At 41.1% G+C, this 22058-nt stretch overlaps 1 protein-coding gene across 9 annotated transcripts in view; it reads right to left on the bottom strand.

Annotated features, from left to right (window-relative positions):
- The window catches only part of PLCE1 (phospholipase C epsilon 1), a 323759-nt gene that overhangs the window by 53447 nt on the left and 248254 nt on the right, over positions 1 to 22058 (bottom strand). For 8 of the 9 annotated variants that reach the window (XR_015241745.1, XM_086680410.1, XM_086680402.1 and 5 more), the window contains 11 exons: positions 20539 to 20721; positions 18457 to 18574; positions 15563 to 15719; positions 12881 to 13003; positions 12659 to 12795; positions 9768 to 10006; positions 8129 to 8190; positions 7881 to 8046; positions 4153 to 4260; positions 2688 to 2804; positions 564 to 722 (listed from right to left, as the gene is read on the bottom strand). Coding sequence is in view for 8 of the 9 variants with exons in the window: in XM_086680410.1 (XP_086536536.1) it covers positions 564 to 722; positions 2688 to 2804; positions 4153 to 4260; positions 7881 to 8046; positions 8129 to 8190; positions 9768 to 10006; positions 12659 to 12795; positions 12881 to 13003; positions 15563 to 15719; positions 18457 to 18574; positions 20539 to 20721 (1569 nt within the window). In the remaining variant the exon portion in view is untranslated. The remainder of the gene's footprint in view (positions 1 to 563; positions 723 to 2687; positions 2805 to 4152; positions 4261 to 7880; positions 8047 to 8128; positions 8191 to 9767; positions 10007 to 12658; positions 12796 to 12880; positions 13004 to 15562; positions 15720 to 18456; positions 18575 to 20538; positions 20722 to 22058) is intronic. The other variant, XM_086680405.1, reaches the window with a different exon arrangement.

The following is a 22058-nucleotide window of genomic DNA, read 5'->3' as shown; positions in this document are numbered from 1 at the left end:
TGATACTTGGGGAGTAGATCTCTGTGGGTGAGATCGGTATGGGAGTGCCCTGGAGTCCACAAGCTACCGTGATACCTTGTGCCAACTTCCATGCTGGGACCACGGGGCTGCTGGTATTGGGATTCCACTACCGACCTCAGGAGTCACAGCCCCTGGTCCAAGTGCTCCTCCTACAGGGTGGGGTGCTTCTCTAAGGGTGGGGGAGGGTTCCCTATACAGGGGTGCTTTACCTAAAGGGAACCATGGCAACCACTTTGGGATTGACAGCTATGAAGTCTAGGTCTAGAGACAAGAGTCACACATTATCCCGTTCAGAGTAATTTAAATAATGAGATACATTCTATATGAGAAATTAATTTCATGACATAAAATTCTAGGTGAGGAAGGGGACAGTACTTATGAGTCTAGTAAAGGGAAAGCCAAAGTTCAAACTTGTCATTCCAGGAAACTCAACTGTTACAGAACTGGTTACCCTGCAGGTCTTCTGAAAGGTCAGAAGAATAACATTGATTTCTTTGTTCTGGGCACACAGCATACCCCTAGCCTCTATGATGAGAGAATACCTTTTGCTTTAAGATATCCACTGGTGTTTGGTGGGCTTTTAGCTTCTTATTTTTAAGGAGCACTTTCCTCCTAAGTTGGTCGGGTGAGGGAAGCATTGGGTCATCTGAGAAATCACTCTCAAACAGGAACTTAGCCACCAGTTTTTCTCCAAACACACTCTGAAAGGAATAAAGGAAAACACACGATCAGTGCCTTTTACCTACGCTTGGGTAATTCAACTAGATATTTCAGCTCAGTTGAATTGTTCTGCAAAGCCTAGGAAGGGAAAGTAGGAAAGAAGTGGTGTCTCTCCTCCCCGCCAACAGTTTCTTACTGGAAGGAAGGGAGGTGGCTGGAAGGTCAGAAGGAGAGGTCTAGGCCATTCCCCAGGTGGGGCCAGCTCTAACTATTTAGGAAGGTCCTTTAGGGTCTGATACACTAAAGAAAGAAAAGGAGATTCAATTAGAGGCTGTGGTTTATAGAACACAATCTGTTCCAGATGTGAGTTAGATGTCAAAAGGATAGAAACCTTGAGGTAGGTAAGGAGTGGGGACAAGGTTGAAAGATAATGGGGAGAATGTGCTATACAGTCTTCTCACAAAGATTTTATGAGCATTGGCCTCTGAAGGGGAATGTGTATCTTCAAGGAGGCGGGCGGTGGGAGTAGGCACAAGACAATCCATTGGGGTGAGGGTAGAAAATACAGCAGTTTCTAATTCTAGTAAATTTTTAACTAAAAAAGAACAAAAATGAAGCTTATTAGTGTTTCATGTATCTTTGCCTCATTAATGGAGTTGAGAAATGGGTACCACCATTTGGCAAGAGCACCTGTTCCGTCTGCACACGTTTCTTCATAAGGTGTCTTTATCAGCTGCTACAGCCATTAACATCGAACACTGAAGTAATAAACTAAACTTAAAACCAGACATACAAGTCACAGATCACAAAAATTTAAAAAACAATGAATGTCTTCAATCACATTACTCCCACTGAAAACAGTAATACATTTATTGTTAAAATTTTTATGAGACCAAAAGGGATTTTGTACCATTAATAAATAATAGTATAAGAATAATTCTTTACTTCATCTTTTTATGTTATTCCCTTTCATATTCTATTTTTGTGTGTTTTATTAATGTATAAAATATGTTAATAAGTAGGATATATGTATAGTTTATGAATAAGTCAATAAGCGTACAATAGGAATACATATACTACAGTATTTTACTGATGGATACAATCAAAAAAGTTGAGGAGGAGCCTGAGTGGATCACAATGTTAAGTGTCTGACTGTTGGTTTTGGCTCAGGTCATGATCTCAGGGTCGTGAGACTGAGCTAGGGCTCTGCACTGGGCATGGAGCCTGATTAAGATTCTCTCTCTTTCTCTCTCTCTCTCTCCCTCTACTCCTCCCTACCAGTCACACATGTGCATACATTCTACTTCTCTGTCTAAAAAAAAAAAAAAAAAAAGTTGAGACCATTATTCTAAATGATGGCCAAAAAAAAAAAAGTCAATATGAAAAGCTAATTAGTTTTGTTGGCATAAGTATTTGGGGACATTTTCCTCTGCCCATGCCCCTCCCTCCTCCTGATAGCCTTATTTCCATAAATGCCTCAATCAATGGAGGAAGGGGGAAGTATAAAGGAATATTTGCCCCTAAATCTGTCTGCATGATAGTTTGCCTATATAAGGAAGAACCAAGTGTTATAGCAACTGTTTTGGCTGGTCTAAGCTCTTTGCCAAATTGGACCCCTCTATCTGTAGTGTTAGACACAGGAAAATTTCACTTATTTGCCCTGAGATATTTTCAGTTTTCCACATACAACTGACAGGTGACATCCCAGCATCCCTGATTTGTGGTACCAGAAGCATTGGAGAATTGGTCTCTCCTTATCTCCTAAGGCTTTCTGGAAATGGTTAGGAGACCACAGAACAATGCTTCTATCACTTCAGCTGAAAAGATGGACCATTCAAGAGAAAGTCCAAGCTCCCATGGCACCCTCATTTCTTAGGTCTGAGGGACCCTAATTGTGCTTCATGGCTGAGGTCCAGCTGTCATGTGGTCCATGGTGGCTCCATATAAAAGCAACAGTTAGAAGACAAAGGCCAAGATACCATCCTGCCTCTTAGCTTATAGCTTACCTTGAAAATTTCTGCCATTTTTCGTTGCTGAGGCAATGAGCAGTGGTTCTCAATCGATATGATGATGGGCAGGTCAGAGTTGACAAAGGCACTGCGTTCAATGGCTTCAACCACCTCCTACGGGAGCCAGAAGAGCTCATTAGAGTCCAGATGTCCTCCAGGTATCAGAAGTCCAGTTACTTATAGGCACAGAGAGCATATAAATTGTTGTATGCAGAAAAGTCTGGCCAAAATGTTTTTATTTTTTTCAAAGGTATTTTCAGGGGCGCCTGGGTGGCGCAGTCGGTTAAGCGTCCGACTTCAGCCAGGTCACGATCTCGCGGTCCGGGAGTTCGAGCCCCGCGTCCGGCTCTGGGCTGATGGCTCAGAGCCTGGAGCCTGTTTCCGATTCTGTGTCTCCCTCTCTCTCTGCCCCTCCCCCGTTCATGCTCTGTCTCTCTCTGTCCCAAAAATAAATAAACGTTGAAAAAAAAAATTAAAAAAAAAAAAGGTATTTTCAAATTAAGCAAGATGATAGGCAGTTTTCTGTGAATACATTAAACTGTTCATACTGAGTTTTGTTTACATACTTTATAAGGAACTTATATACTTTATTAGTATGCCAAATCTAATAAATCAGTAATCTATAATGATTACATTATAGGTAAAAGGCACTGTGTTTGTTACAGCATCAAAATGATAAGGCTTAAGATACTTGTCTGTTTTCAAGGAGTTTGTAATAAATCTACTTGGGACAATAAGACATATATACATATACTTATGTGTGCATGTAAACACAGTTATCAAATCTTCCTTCTCTCAATATAGAGTACAAAAGTTTCAGGAGAGATGAGTAGGAAGATGAGTTAAAGAGAAAATGCATTTTAGCTATCCAGTCTACATATAAGACAGAAATAATAGTATTCCATTCCAGCCCGGCCACAGTTCAGAGAAAAATGATTTTACACAACGAAAAACACTGAATGAGGATAGTAATCGCACAATGAATGAATAAACTATCTAGAATTCGAAACAATAATCCAAGGAGCCTAGTCTTCCTGGGTGACTGACCTCCCCAAGTAGAACCAATTTTCATTACTTTGTAATATTATTTAATCATCTCCCAACACATGATGTTGGTCTTTGTCAGCAGGACACCAGGATAAATGACCTTTAATTCCTGTAGTAAGAGAAAAGCTCCTGCCTTTTATATATCATCTTAGGATGTAAAAATTGCAACAATATAATTACAAGGTAACTCATTTCAGGTCCTGGTTATTAAGCTCTGGTTGAGTGAGAACTTAATGGGAGTTCTAGATCAACTCCCAGAAAAATGGACATGTGCACATCCCATACAGTTTCGGGAAGTCTACAGACTCGGGACAAGAACCCCAACTTAAGGTGTGATTGGAAGAGTCACTCATAGAAAAGGCGCACAAAGACAGTGACTCCGTGATGGGATTTAGGGACCGTGAGGAGGCGTTACCTTGAAGGGGATCTTGGTTGTCAGCGTGTGTCCATGATAGATGATGGGCAACCCGTCGTCTCCATCCCAACAATCCAGCTCTATGCTCCTACAGCCTTGCAGGAGGACCTGTGTGATTAACAAACACATCCAGCCCGCATGAGCAAAGGGACACAGGGCCTCAGATGCAGCCCGGCACGTGCTTCTACCTATCAGTGTTCACATTCAGGACTAAAGCAGGAGGGTGTAAGATCTAAAATAAATCCTGCATTTGGGCCAAAAGCTGCAATTCATTAGGGGAGACAACAGATGATGGTGGAAGGAGTGTTTACCAGAGCTGAATACTATCAGAAGGTAAAATTTGATAGCAAAACCATAGGACTATTTTCCCAGCGACTATGGTCCCTTGAGGGACCTACACACAGTACATCCTGAAATGAGAGAGCCAGGCCAGTGCTCTACCTAGGCAAATATCGGTGGAGATGAAGAGGCTATTGCTGCAGCCCAAAGGAAATGAGGCCACTGATTCTTTAATGACCTGGCTAAACATTTGTACGACTGTAATCAGAATAAAATCCTCTCTGTTTAGACCCAAATTCTGCTATCAGCTAATGCCTTCACTAGGGACATATAGCACGTTAAGACTAGAAGCAAGCAGTCCTCAAGGATTTGCCTTATTGTCTACAGAGGCAAATAATGCACAAACTGCCCTTTTCCATGCCCACGGCATCATCAGTAACCAATCAACATCCTTGCCCCTTAAGCTTTGGTATGTTTATCTCTCAACCTCGTCAGGAAAGTGCTTCAGGAAACACCCCGATGAATTAGAGGAGATGACACCTATTTGCCATCCCAGATGTAGAGCTGGAAGCAGATCTCGTGACACGTGCTCAGGTTGCAGCTCTGTAATATTTGCTTGGAGCAGCCTCTTCCTCCGTAGACTCTGTTGTGAACTATCTTAAAAGATGTCCATGTATTGGAAGGGCAAAGTACACCAAGAGGCGGATGTATCTGTGAATGGGCCAACTCACTGGTTTAAAACTCCATGTAACTATTTCCATGTGGTAACAATCCAATACTGTAGAGAGTGGCCACTAGAGTTGCTGCAAGAAAACTCAGATTGGGGGATCCTTCATATATTTATATTTTTTATGACGTCTTTGCTAGATTCTTCCATTGCACAGCATGCAGCACCCAATCTTCCCAGGTGACCTATCTCCCAGGTGGAACCGATTCTGCAGCCTAAAAACTCTCAAGGCTGTCAGCTTCTCCTAACACCTAAAGCATCAAGAGGCATGGTGCTTTGGGCTGAAGATGGCTGTGTCATGTGCTAGCAGGAGCATGAGGCTGCTTCATGTCTGTGGTGAGCCACACTGGGAAGAACGCTCACTGACTGGCAGCAGATGAGATGGTTTTTAGCAGGCAGAGACTAACGGTATTTATCTAAGTCTGCCTGACATTAAGACCACATACGGCTATTGTTGAAAGTGCTGCTATAAACATTGGGGTACAAGTGCCCCTATGCATCAGCACTCCTGTATCCCTTGAGCAAATTCCTAGCCTAAATGTCCATCAACTGATGAATGGATAAAGAAATTGTGGTTTATATACACAATGGAATACTACGTGGCAATGAGAAAGAATGAAACATGGCTTTTTGTAGCAACGTGGATGGAACTGGAGAGTGTTATGCTAAGTGAAATAAGTCATACAGAGAAAGACAGATACCATATGTTTTCACTCTTATGTGGATCCTGAGAAACTTAACAGAAGTCCATGGGGGAGGGGAAGAAAAAAAAAAGAGAGAGGTTAGAGAGGGAGAGAGCCAAAGCATAAGACTTTTAAAAACTGAGAATAAACTGAGGGTTGATGGGGAGTGGGAGGGAGGGGAGGGTAGGTGAGGGGCATTGAGGAGGGCACCTTTTGGGATGAGCACTGGGTGTTGTATGGAAACCAATTTGACAATAAAGTTCATATTAAAAAAAAAAAAAAAGACCACATACGGCTAGAAGAAGAAAACCAGGGCTTGAAATTCCAGGTAAGAACAGGGCTTTTTCTCACTTCCGATCTGTCCCGGGGAGTAAGGTGAGGAGATAACTAGGAGGGCTGAGGGAGAGCAGAGTGCTGATAAATAAAGGATGAGGAATCTTCACACTAGGTTTAACCACCTCTCTGAGTCTAGTTGAGGGGCTTCCATGCCTCATTCAAAGGCTGTGACAATCTCTACTTGGGGTGTAATGTTAAGGAGTTAGAAAAAATCTCTTTGAGGTCAATAGGGAAGTGAAGTAGGAATTAAAGTTAGGACACTGGCCCCTGCTCATTCATTTTCCTGGGAGATACACACACACACACACACACACACACACACACACACACACACACACTTCATTTCTTTCCCCTAGAACTGGAACAATAGATTTCAAACTCCTTTTAACCTTGGAATTCTCTGTGCAAATGGAGGGTCATATGTAAAGCACATAAAAAGAACAGGACTTCAGCTGCAGTGGGGGTAGGAGGTGTAGCCTTCCTACTTTGCTGCTTCCTTATCTCAGCGTCCCCAGCTGAGGTCCCTGGACAGAGCACCTACTTTGAAAATCACTACTTTAGGGACACATCTTCATTTCAAAATAAAAGTACTCAGGTGTGCCCGGGTGGCTCAGTTGGTTAAGTGTCTGACTTTGGCTCAGGTCATGATCTCATGGTTTGCGAGTTCGAGCCCCACATGAGGTTCTCTGCTGTCAGCACAGAGCCCGCTTCGGATCCTCTGTCCCCATCTCTCTCTGCCCCTCCCCTGCTTGCGCATGTGCACACACTCTCAAAAATAAACGTTTAAAGTACTTTAGATTTTTAGAGTTTAAAATACACATTCCTTAGTAGATAAGCTTTGGGACAGAATTTGACCCATGTTTGAGGAATAGCTGGACTGATCAGGAGAACGAAGGAAGCTCAGCTCTGCTGGGTTTGTGTGAACAATGACAATTTTCACACTTAAACATCCTCCCCCCACCTCACCCCCAACCACACACTTCTATTCCCTGAGCCTAGGTTAGCTTCTTCCTGATGAACTCTTCTTATAGGAGGTCAGAAAACAGGCAGCATAGATGAGGAAGTTGCAGAAAATATGAGAGACAACTGACATGCAGATCATTGAGAGTTGGTGTTTAGGTCAAACGGATGTGCTTTTTCTAGTCCAGAGACCCTTCTGAGTTTCCAAGAACATTCCCATGAATTTAAGTGTGTAGGGACAGTGCCCATAGTCTTTGCAGATTTTTGTTCCTTAAGTTGGTTACCATAGGGATGGATTGATTATCTAACAAATTGCAAATGAAAATAAACAATATTTTGGGAATAACTTCATAGAAAGCTGCATTTTCTATTATGCTTTCCTACTACATTGTATTGATTTATTTAGCATTTAGTGAAACGATCAGATAATTTTCCCATGGGAAAATCTAATTATAGTAGGAGTAGGTCAGACTAACTAGGATTTAAAAGCTATGAGTCTCAAACAAATACTTTTTTTTTTTCGTGCCTAGAAAAAAGGTTAAGTATAGATAGGAGGGAGAAAGAAAACAAAAAGAAATAGACAAAACGACAGCGTGTATAGGCAGTTTTCCCACACATCATGTTTCCTCACATTTCACACATAATAGTTTGTAAGTTCTTCAAAGGAGTCAGAAGTCAGATTTTTTGTGACTTATAGCAATTATAGCAATAATGGAAATCCCATGTCATGTGGAATTCTGTACCTGGCTGTAGAGTTCTACTGAGGACTCTCCTTTGAGCTGGTGGCCTGTGAGGTAGGTATTGTGTGAAGATTCAATGTAATAGTAGGAGAGAGGCAGCTGTAGTTCTTTAATGTTTTCCTGTGACTCATCATTTTTGGAGGCAAAATTATCTTTATCCATCAGAAACCTAGAGGAAACAAATTTTCTTAGGACTGCGTGGGAAAAATATGTATTCTTAAATGATGGGCAACAGATACTTTAAAGGTTACCTTGCAAATCCTTCAAATGACAGTAGGCCCTGATGACACATACTAACGCTAGGCTCGAACTTCTGCAAGGGACACAAAAAGAGTGTTATTTAGGTAAAGGAAACTAAGGGGAAAAAACCCACCACGTCATTTTTTAAAGACGTTCTGTTTTCATCAGGAAACATCTAAGCCAAATATTTGAACTAATATAGTTCTGTAATGGTAAGAGGTAGTTTTTTAGTCCCAAAGAAAACATTTATTATACGTGCGTTTATTATACAAAGCATATTTATTTAAAAGAAAAAGGGAGAGTGAGGGAAAAGAATGCAGTTCATATGAAAACAAATGGTTATCGGCATATCCAGGTGAAAATGGGGATAATAATAGCAGCTTCCAGCAGGGCTGGTGAGAGGTGAAATGAGATGATTCCCAGAGAACACTTAGTACAGTGCTCGTCGTACTCCACAACAGCGTAATGAGCACCCAACCATGTGATCATCATCTTAATGTCGCTAGCATTTCCGGTGATCAACTGCTGGACACTGAATCCACTGATTCCCCATCGGTTGACAGGGAGGCTGAAAACCTAGACTTGATCCTGCAGCATGTGACGCAGCCATCACGAATGTGTCACTCCATGTCCTACCAACCTCTAGTGGAAGCCATCATCATATCTTGCCGGGTTACTGTAACAACTTCCCACCTGGTCTCTCTGCTTCCACTCCATCCCCAACACAGTTCATTTTCCAATGGGGCCAGAGTGACCTCTTGAGAACATAAATCAAATTATGTTAGTCCCCTGCTCAAAAATTTCCAACAGCTTCCTATGTCACACGGACTAAAGTCAAACTCCTCACCATGGCCTAAAATGCCTAGATGATTCAGCCCCTGCCTACCCATCTGGAATCACGTCTACCATTGTGCCTCTGGCTTATGTGGCTCCCACTACATCAGCCTTTTTGTTGTCTCGCTCCTGTCTCAGTCTTTGAGCTTGTTCCTGCTGGTCTGGAATGTTCTTTTTGCAGACCTTCACATGGTTTATTGATTCAGGACTCAGCTCCACTCTCACCTCCTCAGGGTGGCCTGTGCTTACTCCTCTCAGCCTTCTGCATCACTGCATCCCCTTACTCTGCTTGATTTTTTCAGAACCCATGAATACCTAAAAGTACATTCTCTCTGTATTTGTTTATTGTCTGCCTCATCCACTAGGTGAAGGCCAGAATGTGGGCTTATTTACTACTATATTCCCAGGTCCAGGAACAGAGCCATAGTAGGAGCTAATAAATATTCATGAAATGATCAAAGAAGTTGAAAACCTAGTCTACTAATTTTATTACATGCCAGAACAACAAGAAGGTATCATGTACTGATTCCTTATAAGAGTCACTGAGAGAAGGCTTGAGATCTATGATACCTATACGTTAAATAAGGACACACACACACACACACACACACACACACACATATATATATATATATATATATATATATATATATATATATATATATATATATATATATATGGTATTAAATCAAGCCCCTCTGTTTCTGTCCCAGACTAGAAGGCTTTGGAAAGAAGTATAGACACAGTATGTTTAGCAGAAAATAATTAGAATAGTCAGAGGCTCTACCCAGATGTGCATATGAAATGGGTACAAACCTGGATGATGCTGAGGATTTCATCATAAGTGCAGTGTTCTCCTTGGCAGTTCACTAGGAAGTCATTGAGCTGGAGGATGCCAACCCCAAACACGCCCAAGGATGTGCTCTCGACCCCAGTGCCGTTTGTCACGATACTTGCAGCAGCAATGGCATCAGATATCTGCCTCTGGTTGTCTGACAGCTGCTGTTTACTCTTAATGAACAACCCCAAATCCGAGACGTTTCTGGTCAATAAGTCTGAAACAGAACCACCCACAGAACATGGACAAGTTAGCCAGAATCTTTCACAAAGTTCATTTTGGAGATAATGGCGTTGTGGAATTGGTAAGCTGCAGAAACTCTTCACTGATCTATCTAAACAGGCCATCAAACTCCATGCCTACCCCTGGCTTCACATAGTTGAAGGAACAACAAATGAATCAATGAATAAATAAAAGAAACTAAGAGAGAATGAGGTCAATGATCTTGAAAGCCCATGAGCTCAGGGTTTTAGATGAGAACTAAATGTACATTCAGTTGGGGACTTCAGGCTGAATTTGAACTTTGGTTTTTGAGGATAACTGCAGTTTTGCTTTTAGAGACAATGAAGGTGTACCCTTAAAATTACAGTTGTTTTGTACTTCAGGAATGTAATTGTAAGCATTTGTGTGCAGGTTTCAGGGTGAAAATAAGTTTTCAACTGATGTGGAATTGAAACTGATCAATGAAACTGATTGTATGCTAAGAGTATGTTAAGTTTTGTAAGAAACTGCCAAACTCTTTTCCAAAGTGGCCGTGCCATTTTACCTTTTGACCAGCAATGTTCCACACTGGCACCACATTTATGGCCAGTTATTTTATTTAATTCTTGCCACTTTGGAAGAGAAGCTGGCAGTTCCTAAACACAGGCTTACCCATACGATTTAGCAACTACGTTCCCAGGCTTTTCCCCAAAGGAGTCGAAAACTTATGTCCACACAAAAACATGCACACAGATATTTATAGTAGCTTCATTCATAATTGCTAAAACTTTGAAGCACCAAGATGTCCCTCAAAAGGTGAATGGATAAACAGTGGTATACCCATACAGTGGAGTATTATTCAGTGACAAAAAGAAATGAGCTATTGAGCTGTGAAAAAACATCGGGGAACCTTAAATACATACTGCTAAGAGAAAGAAGCCAATCTGAAAAGACTACATACAAACTGTATGATTCCAGCTATATGACATTCTGGAAAAGAAAGAACTATGGAGACAGTAAAAAGGGGTTCAGAGGGAAGGTGGGAAGAATGAAAAGGTGGGGAACAGGGGATTTTTAAGACATTGAAAGTATTGTGTATGATACTGTAATGGTAGATCCATGTGCTTATACTTCTGTCAAAGCCCATAGCATGTACCACACAGTGAACACTCAACTGTGGACTTCATTCGTTAATACCCTGTCAATATCAGCTCAACTGTCACATACCACACTAATACAAGATATTAATAATAGGAAAAACAGTGTATGTTGGGGAGGGGAGAGTATGGTTGACCCTTAAACAACATGGGTTTGACTATGTGGGTCCACGTGTATGCAGAGCTTTTCGATAAACACAGTATAATACTGTAAATGTATTTTCTCTTCCTTATAATTTTCTTAATAATAATGTCTTTTCTCTAGCTTACTTTATTATAAGAATATAACACATGATACACATACAAAATATGGATTAATCAACTGTTATTGCTATCATTAAGGCTTTTGGTCAAGAGCAGGCTATTAGTAGTTAAGTTTGGGGGAGACAAAGGTTAACCCTTTGGATTTCTGACTGCATGGGGGATCCGCATCCCTAACCCTTGCTTTGCTCCAGGGTGAACTGTATACGGGAACTCTTTGTACTTTACAATCATTTTTCTGTAAGCCTAAAACTGCTCTAAAAAATAATGTCTGTTAATTTTTGGGCGCCTGCGTGACTTAGTCGGTTAAGCATCTGACTTTGGCTGAGGTCATTATCTCATGGCTTGTGAGTTTGAGCCCCACATCGAGCTTTGTGCTGACAGCTCAGAGCCTGGAGCCTGCTTCGGATTCTGTGTTTCTCTCTCTCTCTCTGCCCCTCCCCTGCTCACACTCTGTCTCTGTCTCTCAAAAATAAATAAACATAAACAAATTTTTTTAAAAGATTTTTTTTTAACAGGTACAACTACTTGACTAATCCATAGTTATGCACATTTTATGACTAAAGTAGAAAAGGTGAATTTTCTTAGCTGAGGACAATGTAAGTTTTTAAGTAATAAGAAAGCAACTGAAAGAGGGCAGTTTCTCTTGTTTCTGCTTTTTTGTGTTTCTAGTTGTCAGCAAGAACAGAAGAGAAAAATAGTAGGCTGACAATGCATCAGTGGTGATGACAGAATAGGGTTTTTGATGTGGTTGGTGACGGTGGTAGTGGTGAGTGGGACAGAGGAGGCAGACATCTTGGTTTACCCACTAGGACAAGTGCCCTGGATGTTCAGCAGGAGTGCTCTTCTCGGGTCACTAAAGACTCCTCTTGTCAACGGACAGACACCCTCACCCTGGGGTTGAGCACCGTCGGCCTGCAGGTGGGGAGGATATGGGTGGTGCACCACACACCTAGTGGACGTTGGACACAGGTGGGAGAGGGTTTTCTGTTGTCAGAATGACTGGAAGACACTATTGATTAAATATCCTGGAATGCATAAACAGACTCAGACCATGATGCATTTCCTTGCTGAAAATGCCGGTAGCACCTACACCCCCAGACACCTTGAAACAATCCTCAAAGCGTTTCATCATGCCGCAGGGAACAGCACGCCATGTGGAACGGGCCGAGGGTTCGTGTGACTGGACCTCTCATCTTCGTTTTTAGATAGAAAGGCCTCAACGGGAAATATAAAACCGTTCCACAAACCTAGGTCAGGCTGAAGATCGCTGGTGTTTTCGTCAATTGTTAGGTTGGTGTAGAGTGGCACCGACTCGGAGCCGGCTCGGTTGCAGGGCACGGCGTAGACGTCGAAGAGGTCCTTCAGGTCCTTGCGGCTCCTCACGCTGGGCGGGGAGTGGAAAACACTCACGTTTAGTATTGTTACAAAGATGGGGGGCTGAGGAAGGGCAGGAAGACAGCATGCCGTACCTGAATGATTTGAACAGCTCAACGAATTCAACAAAGCTCATGTTACTGTCTGAAACCATGAAGCTCTGGAAACCTTTCATTCCGCCTTTGATCCGCCCGTGCCAGCTGCTGCTGCTCCAAGCACTGCAACAAAGGCATGGCCTTAACAGGCATGGCCACTGTGCCCCAGGGACGTCCTCTGACGGCGCATGAGCAAAGACATGGACCGCAGGCTATTCAGGATTGAGGCTGTTTTCCAGACCCTCTTTTCACTTCTCTCAAAACTAATCTATAGTGTGTCAGAGCAAACACCTCATTCAGTGAAACCGTGTCATGTTCACAGCCTACTCAATAGGGCCACGAGGCTAAGGGTAATGTTCCTCTACTAACTAACACAGTTCTTTGGAATCACAGGTCAATGGGGGGGCGGGGGGGAAACTTAAATTCAATGTTTCTGAAGAAAAATCAGTATTATTTTTTTTTCCGAAAGTGCCCCAAATTACTCAATTATAACCTATGGGAAATTATGCATGTTCTTTCCTACATTCTAAATTATAGAAACACATTGGAGAAGAAAGTCCGTATCAATGTCTTCTCTTTTTCCTTTCTTCACCAGTTATTAGATGAAAACAAGGAAGGACTTTTAATATTAATGGAAAATGTGAGTCACAAAAATATTAAGAATGGAAAGAAGCCAACTCTGCCTAGAATATATCTGCACCTGCCAAGGCTGTATATTCAATATAAAAATACCAGTCACTCAGTCAAAACCTCACTCTAGCTGTTTCACAACATTTTTATTTTCTATACTGGTTCTCTGACAAGATAATTTAAGAAATATTTTGGCTGGTTTTTAGTCAAATAAATAAACAGGATCTTCCTTTTTTTCATTTTTGTTTTTTTTTAATTTTATTGTTTTGACTTTTTGAAATGTTTCAAATATGTAAGTACAGAGAAGGTTGTAACGAATAGCCAGTTTATCCTCAATCTTGCTAACAGTGTTTGTTCATGGAAAATTATTTTGCGTTGACATCTGAAGGTCACCTCTATACATGGATGAAAATTACAAAAGGATGGATTTACAGTCCTTTGTAGGCATGGGTTGTTGATCCCCCGTGGTGTTGGAAACAAGAGGGTGGAGGTTCAGGAAGATGAAAAAGGTTGGATAAGGTGGCTTATCATTTGCCACTGTCTGCAGGAACCTTTAGGAAACTCTGTCCACTGTCTCCCTTTCTAAGGCTCAGCCTTGCCTTCTCCTTGAACAGCATTCGGGGTGATTTTTCTTCCTTGCCTTCTCTTTTCTTTCTGTTGTAGTTTACTCGGTGGGCACTGACTCCTGTCTTCTTGTGGGAGGGCTCTGTGATCTTGCATCAGCATATTAGTTCTACCTCTTTGGAAAGATTTTCCTCCCTTACTCTGGCCTTCCCTTTCCTGCTCCTGAGTGATTGAAATAAAGGAGAAGCCACTCAATCTAAGTTCTCTGGCTCTTTTATTCACCCAGGATACTGTACAGGCTGAAATAGCAGGTACAGAATTCTGATTCTTTGTAGCTCTTAATTTTGTTACAAACCTAGGCTGACAGAAAAGTTGCAAGAGGGTACAAAGAATTCCCATGTACCTTTGACCCAGTTTCACCGAGTATAGAAATCTGAATGTATAAGGCATAAATTATGTTCATTATTCACATTGTAAAAGAATGCTTCCCTTTAAAAGATGATTTACTACATGTAGGGTTCTTATCAGTAGCAAACTTCCTTGAGAGCGTCAGAAAGAGAGAAAGTGTGTGTATATAATGTTTCCAAAGCCAGTGTCTACACAGATCCATTTCCTCCTCCAATCCCTCTGATAAAGTAAAGAGTGCCTATTTTATCTTGGTTCTGTCTGAACCTCTGAATTTCTTAAACTTTTTGAGGGGTCGAGGGAGATGGTGTGGCATTCTAATTCCTTTGGAAAGCTTTCATGTTAATATTATTTCTTCTGAGAGGGTAGATGTTTCAAATCTGTAATTTACATGGACTTTATAAGTAATTTACTATAATACCAGCTTTAGAATTACACCTAGCATACCCAATTTGCTCTAATACATTCATTTCTACAGACATGTCTCTTATGTATGAGATGGTATAAAATATATTTCACCTATCAGCAAAGGGTAAAGTAGCTTCTATTAAAACTTAATTTATTCCTCAGAATAGTGCTATCCAATTGAAGTTTTGGCAATGAAACAAGTGTTCTATATCTGCACTGTTCAGTATTGTAGCCACTGGCCACTTGTAGCTATGGAACACTTTTAATGTGCATAGTGTGACTGAGGAACTGAATTTTAAATTTTATTTAATTTTAATATATTTAAAGTTGAATTTAAATAGCTATTATTATCCCCCCAGCCCCCACCCCACCATGGCCAGTGGCTACCATATTCGACAAAGCAACTTTAGAAAGTCATAGATCAGGTTTTGTTAGTGCTATGACCTTTGAAGGATTAGTCTGTCTAATAATTAGGAGTAATTATAGTAATATGAGAAGGTAGGAGTGCAAAATCAGGGAAATTGGAAGTATTTAAAAATTGTGGGTTTTTCAGTTTTCAATGTAATCGTTAACTCAAAATTAGAGAGAGGCTTTCCACAGAGCACTGGAAGATGCCCTTTGACATAACTTGAATGATATGAAGGGTCCTTCTGTTTTATCATGTTAAGGCCCCACCTGGACGGGCTCTTGTTTGAAGAAGACAGCACAGGGGAAGACACTGGCCTGTTGGGAGATGATGTCCCGGCAGACAAGTTAGGGGACCCAGCCGTGGTCAAAGAGTGGGCTCTTCTGGAAGGCAGAGTGTTAGGAGGGCTCATGATGGCATTTGCCTCTGTGAGAGAGAAAGACAGAAACGAGACAATGACACCAGTTATCCTTTCCCTAGAGATCAAAGAAAAACCAAAGATGCTTCTGAATGTCTGAGCGAATCAGTTTATGCAGGCAATCTCTATACAAGAAACATCAAAATATTCTGATGAATGGACTAACGTGGTGGGTTCTCAACCTTGGCTGCGTATTAGAATCATTTGGGGAACTTAAAAATATAGAGATGTTAGGGTCCCAGCCAGAGGGTGCTGGAATCAGTTTGGCTGGGGTGTGGCCAGGGGCATCCAGATATTTTATTTATTTATTTATTTATTTATTTATTTATTTATTTATTTATTTCCTTTTAATGTTTATTTATTTTTGAGAGACAGAGACAGAGCAGGGGAGGGGCAGAGAGAGGGAGACACAGAATCCAAAACAGGCTCCAGGCTCTGAGCTATAAGCACAGAGTCCAAGGTGGGGTTTGAACCCACAAATGGTGAGATCATGACCTGAGCTGAAGTCAGATGCTTGACTGAGCCACCCAGGCACCCCCAGAAATTTGTTTGTTTGTTTGTTTGTTTATTTATTTATTTATTTATTTATTTATTTATTTATTTATTTTATATTATTTTTTAAAATTTAAATCCAAGTTAGTTAACATGTAGTGTAATAATGATTTCAGTAATATAATTTAGTGATTCATCACTTACATATAACACCCAGTGCTCACCCTAACAAGTGTCCTCATTAATGTCTCTCACCCATTTAGCCCATTCCCCCACCAACACCCCTCCAGCAACCCTCGGTTTGTTCTCTGTATTTAAGAGTCTCGTATGGTTTGCCTACCTCTCTGTTTCTATCTTATTTTTCCTTCCCTTCCCCTATGTTCATCTGTTCTATTTCTTAAATTCCACATGTCAGTGAAATCGTATGATATTTGTCTTTCTCTGACTGAATTATTTCACTTAGCATAATACACTCTAGTTCCATTCATGTTGTTGCAATGGCACGATTTCATTCTTTCTGATTGCCGAGTACTATTCCATTGTGTATATATACCACATCTTGTTTATCCATTCATCAGCTGATAGACATTTAAGCTCTTTCCATATGTTGGCTATTGTCAATAGTGCCGTTATAAACATTGGGGTGAATGTGCCCCTTCAAAACAGCACACTTGTACCCTTTGGATAAATACCTAGTAGTGCAATTGCTGGGTTGTAAGGTAGTTCTATTTTTAATTTTTTGAGGAACCTCCATATTGTTTTGCAGAGTGGCTGCACCAGTTTGCATTCCCACCAGCAGTGCAAAAGGGTTCCTCTTTCTCTGCATCCTTGCCAACATCTGTCATTACCTGAGTTAATTTTAGCCATTCTGACTGGTGTGAGGTTGTATCTCATTGTGGTTTTGATTTGTATTTCCCTGATGATGAGTGTTGTTGAGCATTTTTTCATGTCCATCTGGATGTCTTCTTTGGAAAAGTGTCTATTTATGTCTTTTGCCCATTTCTTCACTGGATTATTTGTTTTTGGGGTGTTGAGTTTGATAAGTTCTTTATAGATTTTGGATACTAACCCCTTATCTGCTATGTCATTTGCAAATATATTCTCCCATTTGGTCAGTTGCCTTTTAGTTTTGCTGATTATTTCCTCTGCTGTGCAGAAGCCTTTGTCTTGATGAGGTCCCAATATTTTATTTTTGCTTGTGTTTCCTTTGCCTCCAGAGACACGTCAAGTAAGAAGTTGCTGCAGCTGAGGTCAAAGAGGTTGTTGCCTGTTTCTCCTCTGGGATTTTGATGGTTTCCTGTCTCACGTTTAGGTCTTTCATCCATTTTGAGTTTCTTTTTGTGTATGGTGTAAGAAAGTGGTGCAGGTTCATTTTTCTGCATGTCACTGTCCAGTTTTCCCAGCACCATACTAAAGAGACTGTCTTTTTTCCATTGGATGTTCTTTTCTGCTTTGTCAAAGGTTAGTTGACCATATGTTTGTGGGTCCATTTCTGGGTTCTCTATTCTGTTCCATTGATCTGAGTGTCTTTTTTTGTGCCGGTACCATACTGTCTTGATGATTACAGCTTTGTAATGTAGCTTGAAGTCTGGGATTGTGATGCCTCCAGCTTAGTTTTCTTTTTCAGGATTGCTATGGCTATTCAGGGTCTTTTCTGGTTCCACACAAATTTTAGGATTGTTTGTTCTAGCTCTGTTAAGAATGCTCGTGTTATTTTGATAGGGATTGCACTGAATGTGTAGATTGCTTTGGGTAGTATTGACATCTTAATAGTATTTGTTCTTTCAATCCATGAGCATGAACTGTTTTTCCATTTGTGTGTGTGTGTGTGTGTGTGTGTGTGTGTGTGTCTCCAATTTCTTTCATAAGCTTTCTTTTCAGTGTATAGATTTTTCACTTCTTTGGTTAGATTTATTCCTAGGTATTTAGTGGTTTGCTCCCAGATGTTAAAAAAAAAAAAAAATCTCAGTCACGTTTGAGAATCAGTGGTCTAATCCTCCACCTTGTATTTTATATATCTCACATCCCCTGTCTATAAGGCCTAGTTAATTAATGATAATCTTCTTTGAAGTACACTGTACTTGCTGAAATACCCCTTGGGTTCCATCATCTAGTTAAATACAAAGGTAAGTATATTTAACAAGACAAAGAGTTTTGTTAAGAATGCACACAAGACTTAAATCATAATTGAAAACCAAATGCATATTTTTCCCTGTAAAATAAAACATCTCTAATGTCAATATGTGGCTTTACCTGATTCTTCTTGTTCATTCATGTCTTGAGGGTCAGAACCACTCCGGCTGCGACACTCTCTGTGCATTTTGGCTTTTCGGGTGGCCATCTCATCGTCGGCTGCCTCTCCGCTCTCACCCTGGGAACACACACATGTCGATACCTCTCATTCTGTGTTTCTCTCCCTCCCGGCACTGCTTTAGCTCAGGTGCGTCCCTATTTTCTGACTGCCTTCAATATCCCTGGCCCCAAATCAGTATGGACCCCTGTGAAGACCAAGTATTCTCACATTACACTATCCCACTTGTTTTTGCTATACAGCAGCACTCGGAGATGGAGGGGGAGGGCACAGAGAGGGCTGATAAGAGCAGGCAAAGGACCCCTGGAGTCACAGAGACCAAATTATGAAGCAGACAAAGCTCAGCTTAGGCATCAACAGCCTCTAATATGCAAAGAGTGGGACTTTTTCTAGATAACCATGGAGAAAATATACTATTGTGTTATAGTGATAACATATATATAGTATAATATATAATATATAGTGGTAACTAACCAAATATTTTCTGCCATGGTAAAAACCATAAAGCCTACCAACTTTTTTTTTTTTTTTTTAAAGCTTTTGGGGAACCTGAAGATTTGTTCCTTTCTGATAGTCATGGCTGTATATCAAATTTATAAGACCAATACTTCTTTTTTAAAAAATTTTTTAAATGTTTATTTATTTTTGAGACAGAGAGAGACAGAGCATGAATGAGGGAGTGGCAGAGAGAGAGGGAGACACAGAATGTGAAGCAGGCTCCAGGCTCTGAGCTGTCAGCACAGAGCCTGATGTGGGGCTCGAACTCGTCAACTGTGAGATCATGACCTGAGCCGAAGTTGGACACTCAACTGACTGAGCCACCCAGGTGCCCCCTTCTTCTTCTTTTTTTTTTAAAGGTCTATTTATTTTTCCGAGAGAGAGAGAGAGAGAGAGAGAGAGAGAGCGAGCAGGGGAGGGGTAGAGAGGGAGAGACAGAGAATCCCAAACAGGCTCGGCACCATCAGTGTAGAACCTGATATGGGGCTCAAATCCACGAACCATGAGATCATGACCTGAGCCAAGATCAAGAGTCAGACACTTAACTGGCTGAGTCACCCAGGTGCCCCCGTAAAGCCTACCATCTTAACCACTTTTAAGTCTACAGTAGTGTTAACTCTACGTGCCTTGTTGTGCAACAGTTCTCTAGAACTTTTTCCTCCTACAAAACTGAAACTCTATATGCAATCAAAAAGAACTCCCCCTATAGCACCCCCCTCCCCGTCCCTGTCCCCTGGCAACCACCATTCTACTTTCAGTTTCTAAGAGTTTGACCACTCTAGGTACCTCATAGAAGTGGAATCATGCAGCATTTGTCCTTTTGCGACTGGCTTATTTCACTTAGGATAATGTCGTCAAGGTTCAGCTACACTGTAGTATGCCAGGATTTCCTTCTTTTTTTGAAAGCCTGAACACCATTCCATTATATGTATACATCACCTTTTCATTCATGGATGGACATTCAAATTGCTTCTCTTGACAATTAAGTTAGTTTCTACATTTAGCATTTTGGCCTTGTAAGACCTTCATAACCTGATCCCTCGTCTTTTTAGCCTTTGCTTACCCATCACAGAGCCTGTGTTCCAGCTTGGAGCAGGAACCTGGAACTACATGTGCTTCCCTGAACAAGCCAAGTCTTTTCATGCCTCCCTGCTGCCTCCTCTGCCAGAAATGCTTTCCCCCGTGTTGTCTAACAAACTCTATACACCCTTCATGACCCATCTGTCCGCTTCCCTACGAAGCCTGTTCTGCCTGCGTCCTAGCCCTAAATCTTCCTTCTCTCTCCTCCCAGAACACTTTGTGGATAGCTTGATAATGACTCTTACTGAATACTCATTGTTTGTGGCCCCTGACTTTTTCCTGGTGCTGACTCCATTCTTAACAAGGGGACTGGCATCAGGAGATGCTCAGTAAGCCCTGAGCATCTTGTCCCCAACCCAAATGATCTAAGGCAGTTTCTGGCGACATAGACCATAAATGGTGCTGGATGATTGGGTTTGGTGCTTGATAAACAAGTAACACCCTACCCTTATAAGGATTTTCTTCTTTTTCTTGGTAGTGCTTATGCCCAAGGTGTTGTTTCTCTGCACATTGGGCTTCTCGGCACTCTTTGCTGATGTCCCGGGGCTGGGGTTTCGTGTACTCCACCGCCTGCCACCAAACAACTCCACGGCGTGAGCCAAAGTTGGGCCTTCGTACCGTCCATCTTCCTGTAAAAGAATCACATTCTGAACACTTAAAGGAACAGCAAGCAATGGGGAAGTATATATATGAATGGCTTCTAGTAAATTCCCAGAGGTGGAGGAGCACAGGCAGTTACTGAAGACTAGTGATCTGGCCACCCAAGTGGTTCTGTTTTCTAACCATCAGGACTCTCTGTTGGGAATTTCATCATATCCTCTGTTGTCCTGGTCACATCCCTGCTGAGTTCCAGTAAGTGATGTGCTTCAAGGGGGCCACATTCAAGTGGGATTAAAAAAACTTTTCCTTCCCAGTTTCAGAGGTTACATTCCAGAATGTAGGAACATTCATGAAGATGCATTTTGCATTTTAGGGCTCTGGAGGACTTAAGAGGTGTGTGTGTGTGCGTGTGTGTGTGTGTGTGTGTGTGTGTGTGAACCTACTTAAATAAAACCAAGTTCTATTTGTATTGCATCATTCAAGGTTTTGTTTTTTCTAGTTTGATGGTTGGGACAGTTTGATTTGAAATATAGAGTATGTGGCATATGTGAAATTTACTTTGGAGGGCTCTGGGGAGATAACCACAGAGAAAATACATTATTAAATAGTTGGTGCACGCCTGAAAGTAATGTAACATCATGTATCAATTATTATACTTCAGTAAAATAAATATAAATAAATAAATAAAATAGTTGGGCTGCTGTCCTCTTGAGTGACTGATACCCAAGACTAGAGAGCCCAGGGGACTCTACATCACGCATATTATGATGCTACGAGCAGTGAAAAGATACTTAAGGGGCATGCAATGCTTTGCAATAGCTCCTTCTCATAAGATAACACCATGCAAATGAGCTGAGTAGCAGCAGAGATTAATTAACTAAATAATGGTCAACAATTCTCTCTGTAAGTAAGGAGGCTCAGTGAATAAAACTACAAAAAGTCACATATGAATTAAAGACAATATGGATGATATTTCACAGGTTGTATAAAATGGACATTTCAGAATTAATTTCCATATACTGTTTTTACTTTCCACAAACTTTTAAGGCCAGCCCTCCTTTGCAATTCCAAAGAAGTTCTTGTGAATACATTTTGCTTTGTTGTTGTAGACACTATGTAAATAACAAAGTCTTTGTGTGTGCGCTTGCTCCTTTACCCTAACATTCAATAACTATTTGATTTTATGACTTGAGTTGTGACCTCCCACTTCCTGCATCCTGTTATGGATCCCAGGATGCTGAGTAACTTGAATGCTTAACGTGGGATATCTTTTGGTGATCTCTCATGGTGGGTATCTGGGATTTATGCCTGTCCATTAATCATTTCTCTTTTCTCTGACCATACCCCAGTTTTACTTTTATCTCTT

This window comes from Puma concolor, chromosome D2 (assembly GCF_028749965.1).
Source record: "Puma concolor isolate L17-30 chromosome D2, mPumCon1.1.hap2, whole genome shotgun sequence".
Lineage (NCBI taxonomy): Eukaryota > Metazoa > Chordata > Mammalia > Carnivora > Felidae > Puma > Puma concolor.
The sequence above is the reverse complement of the archived record's forward strand: the minus strand, read 5'-3'. Positions and strand labels throughout refer to the sequence as shown.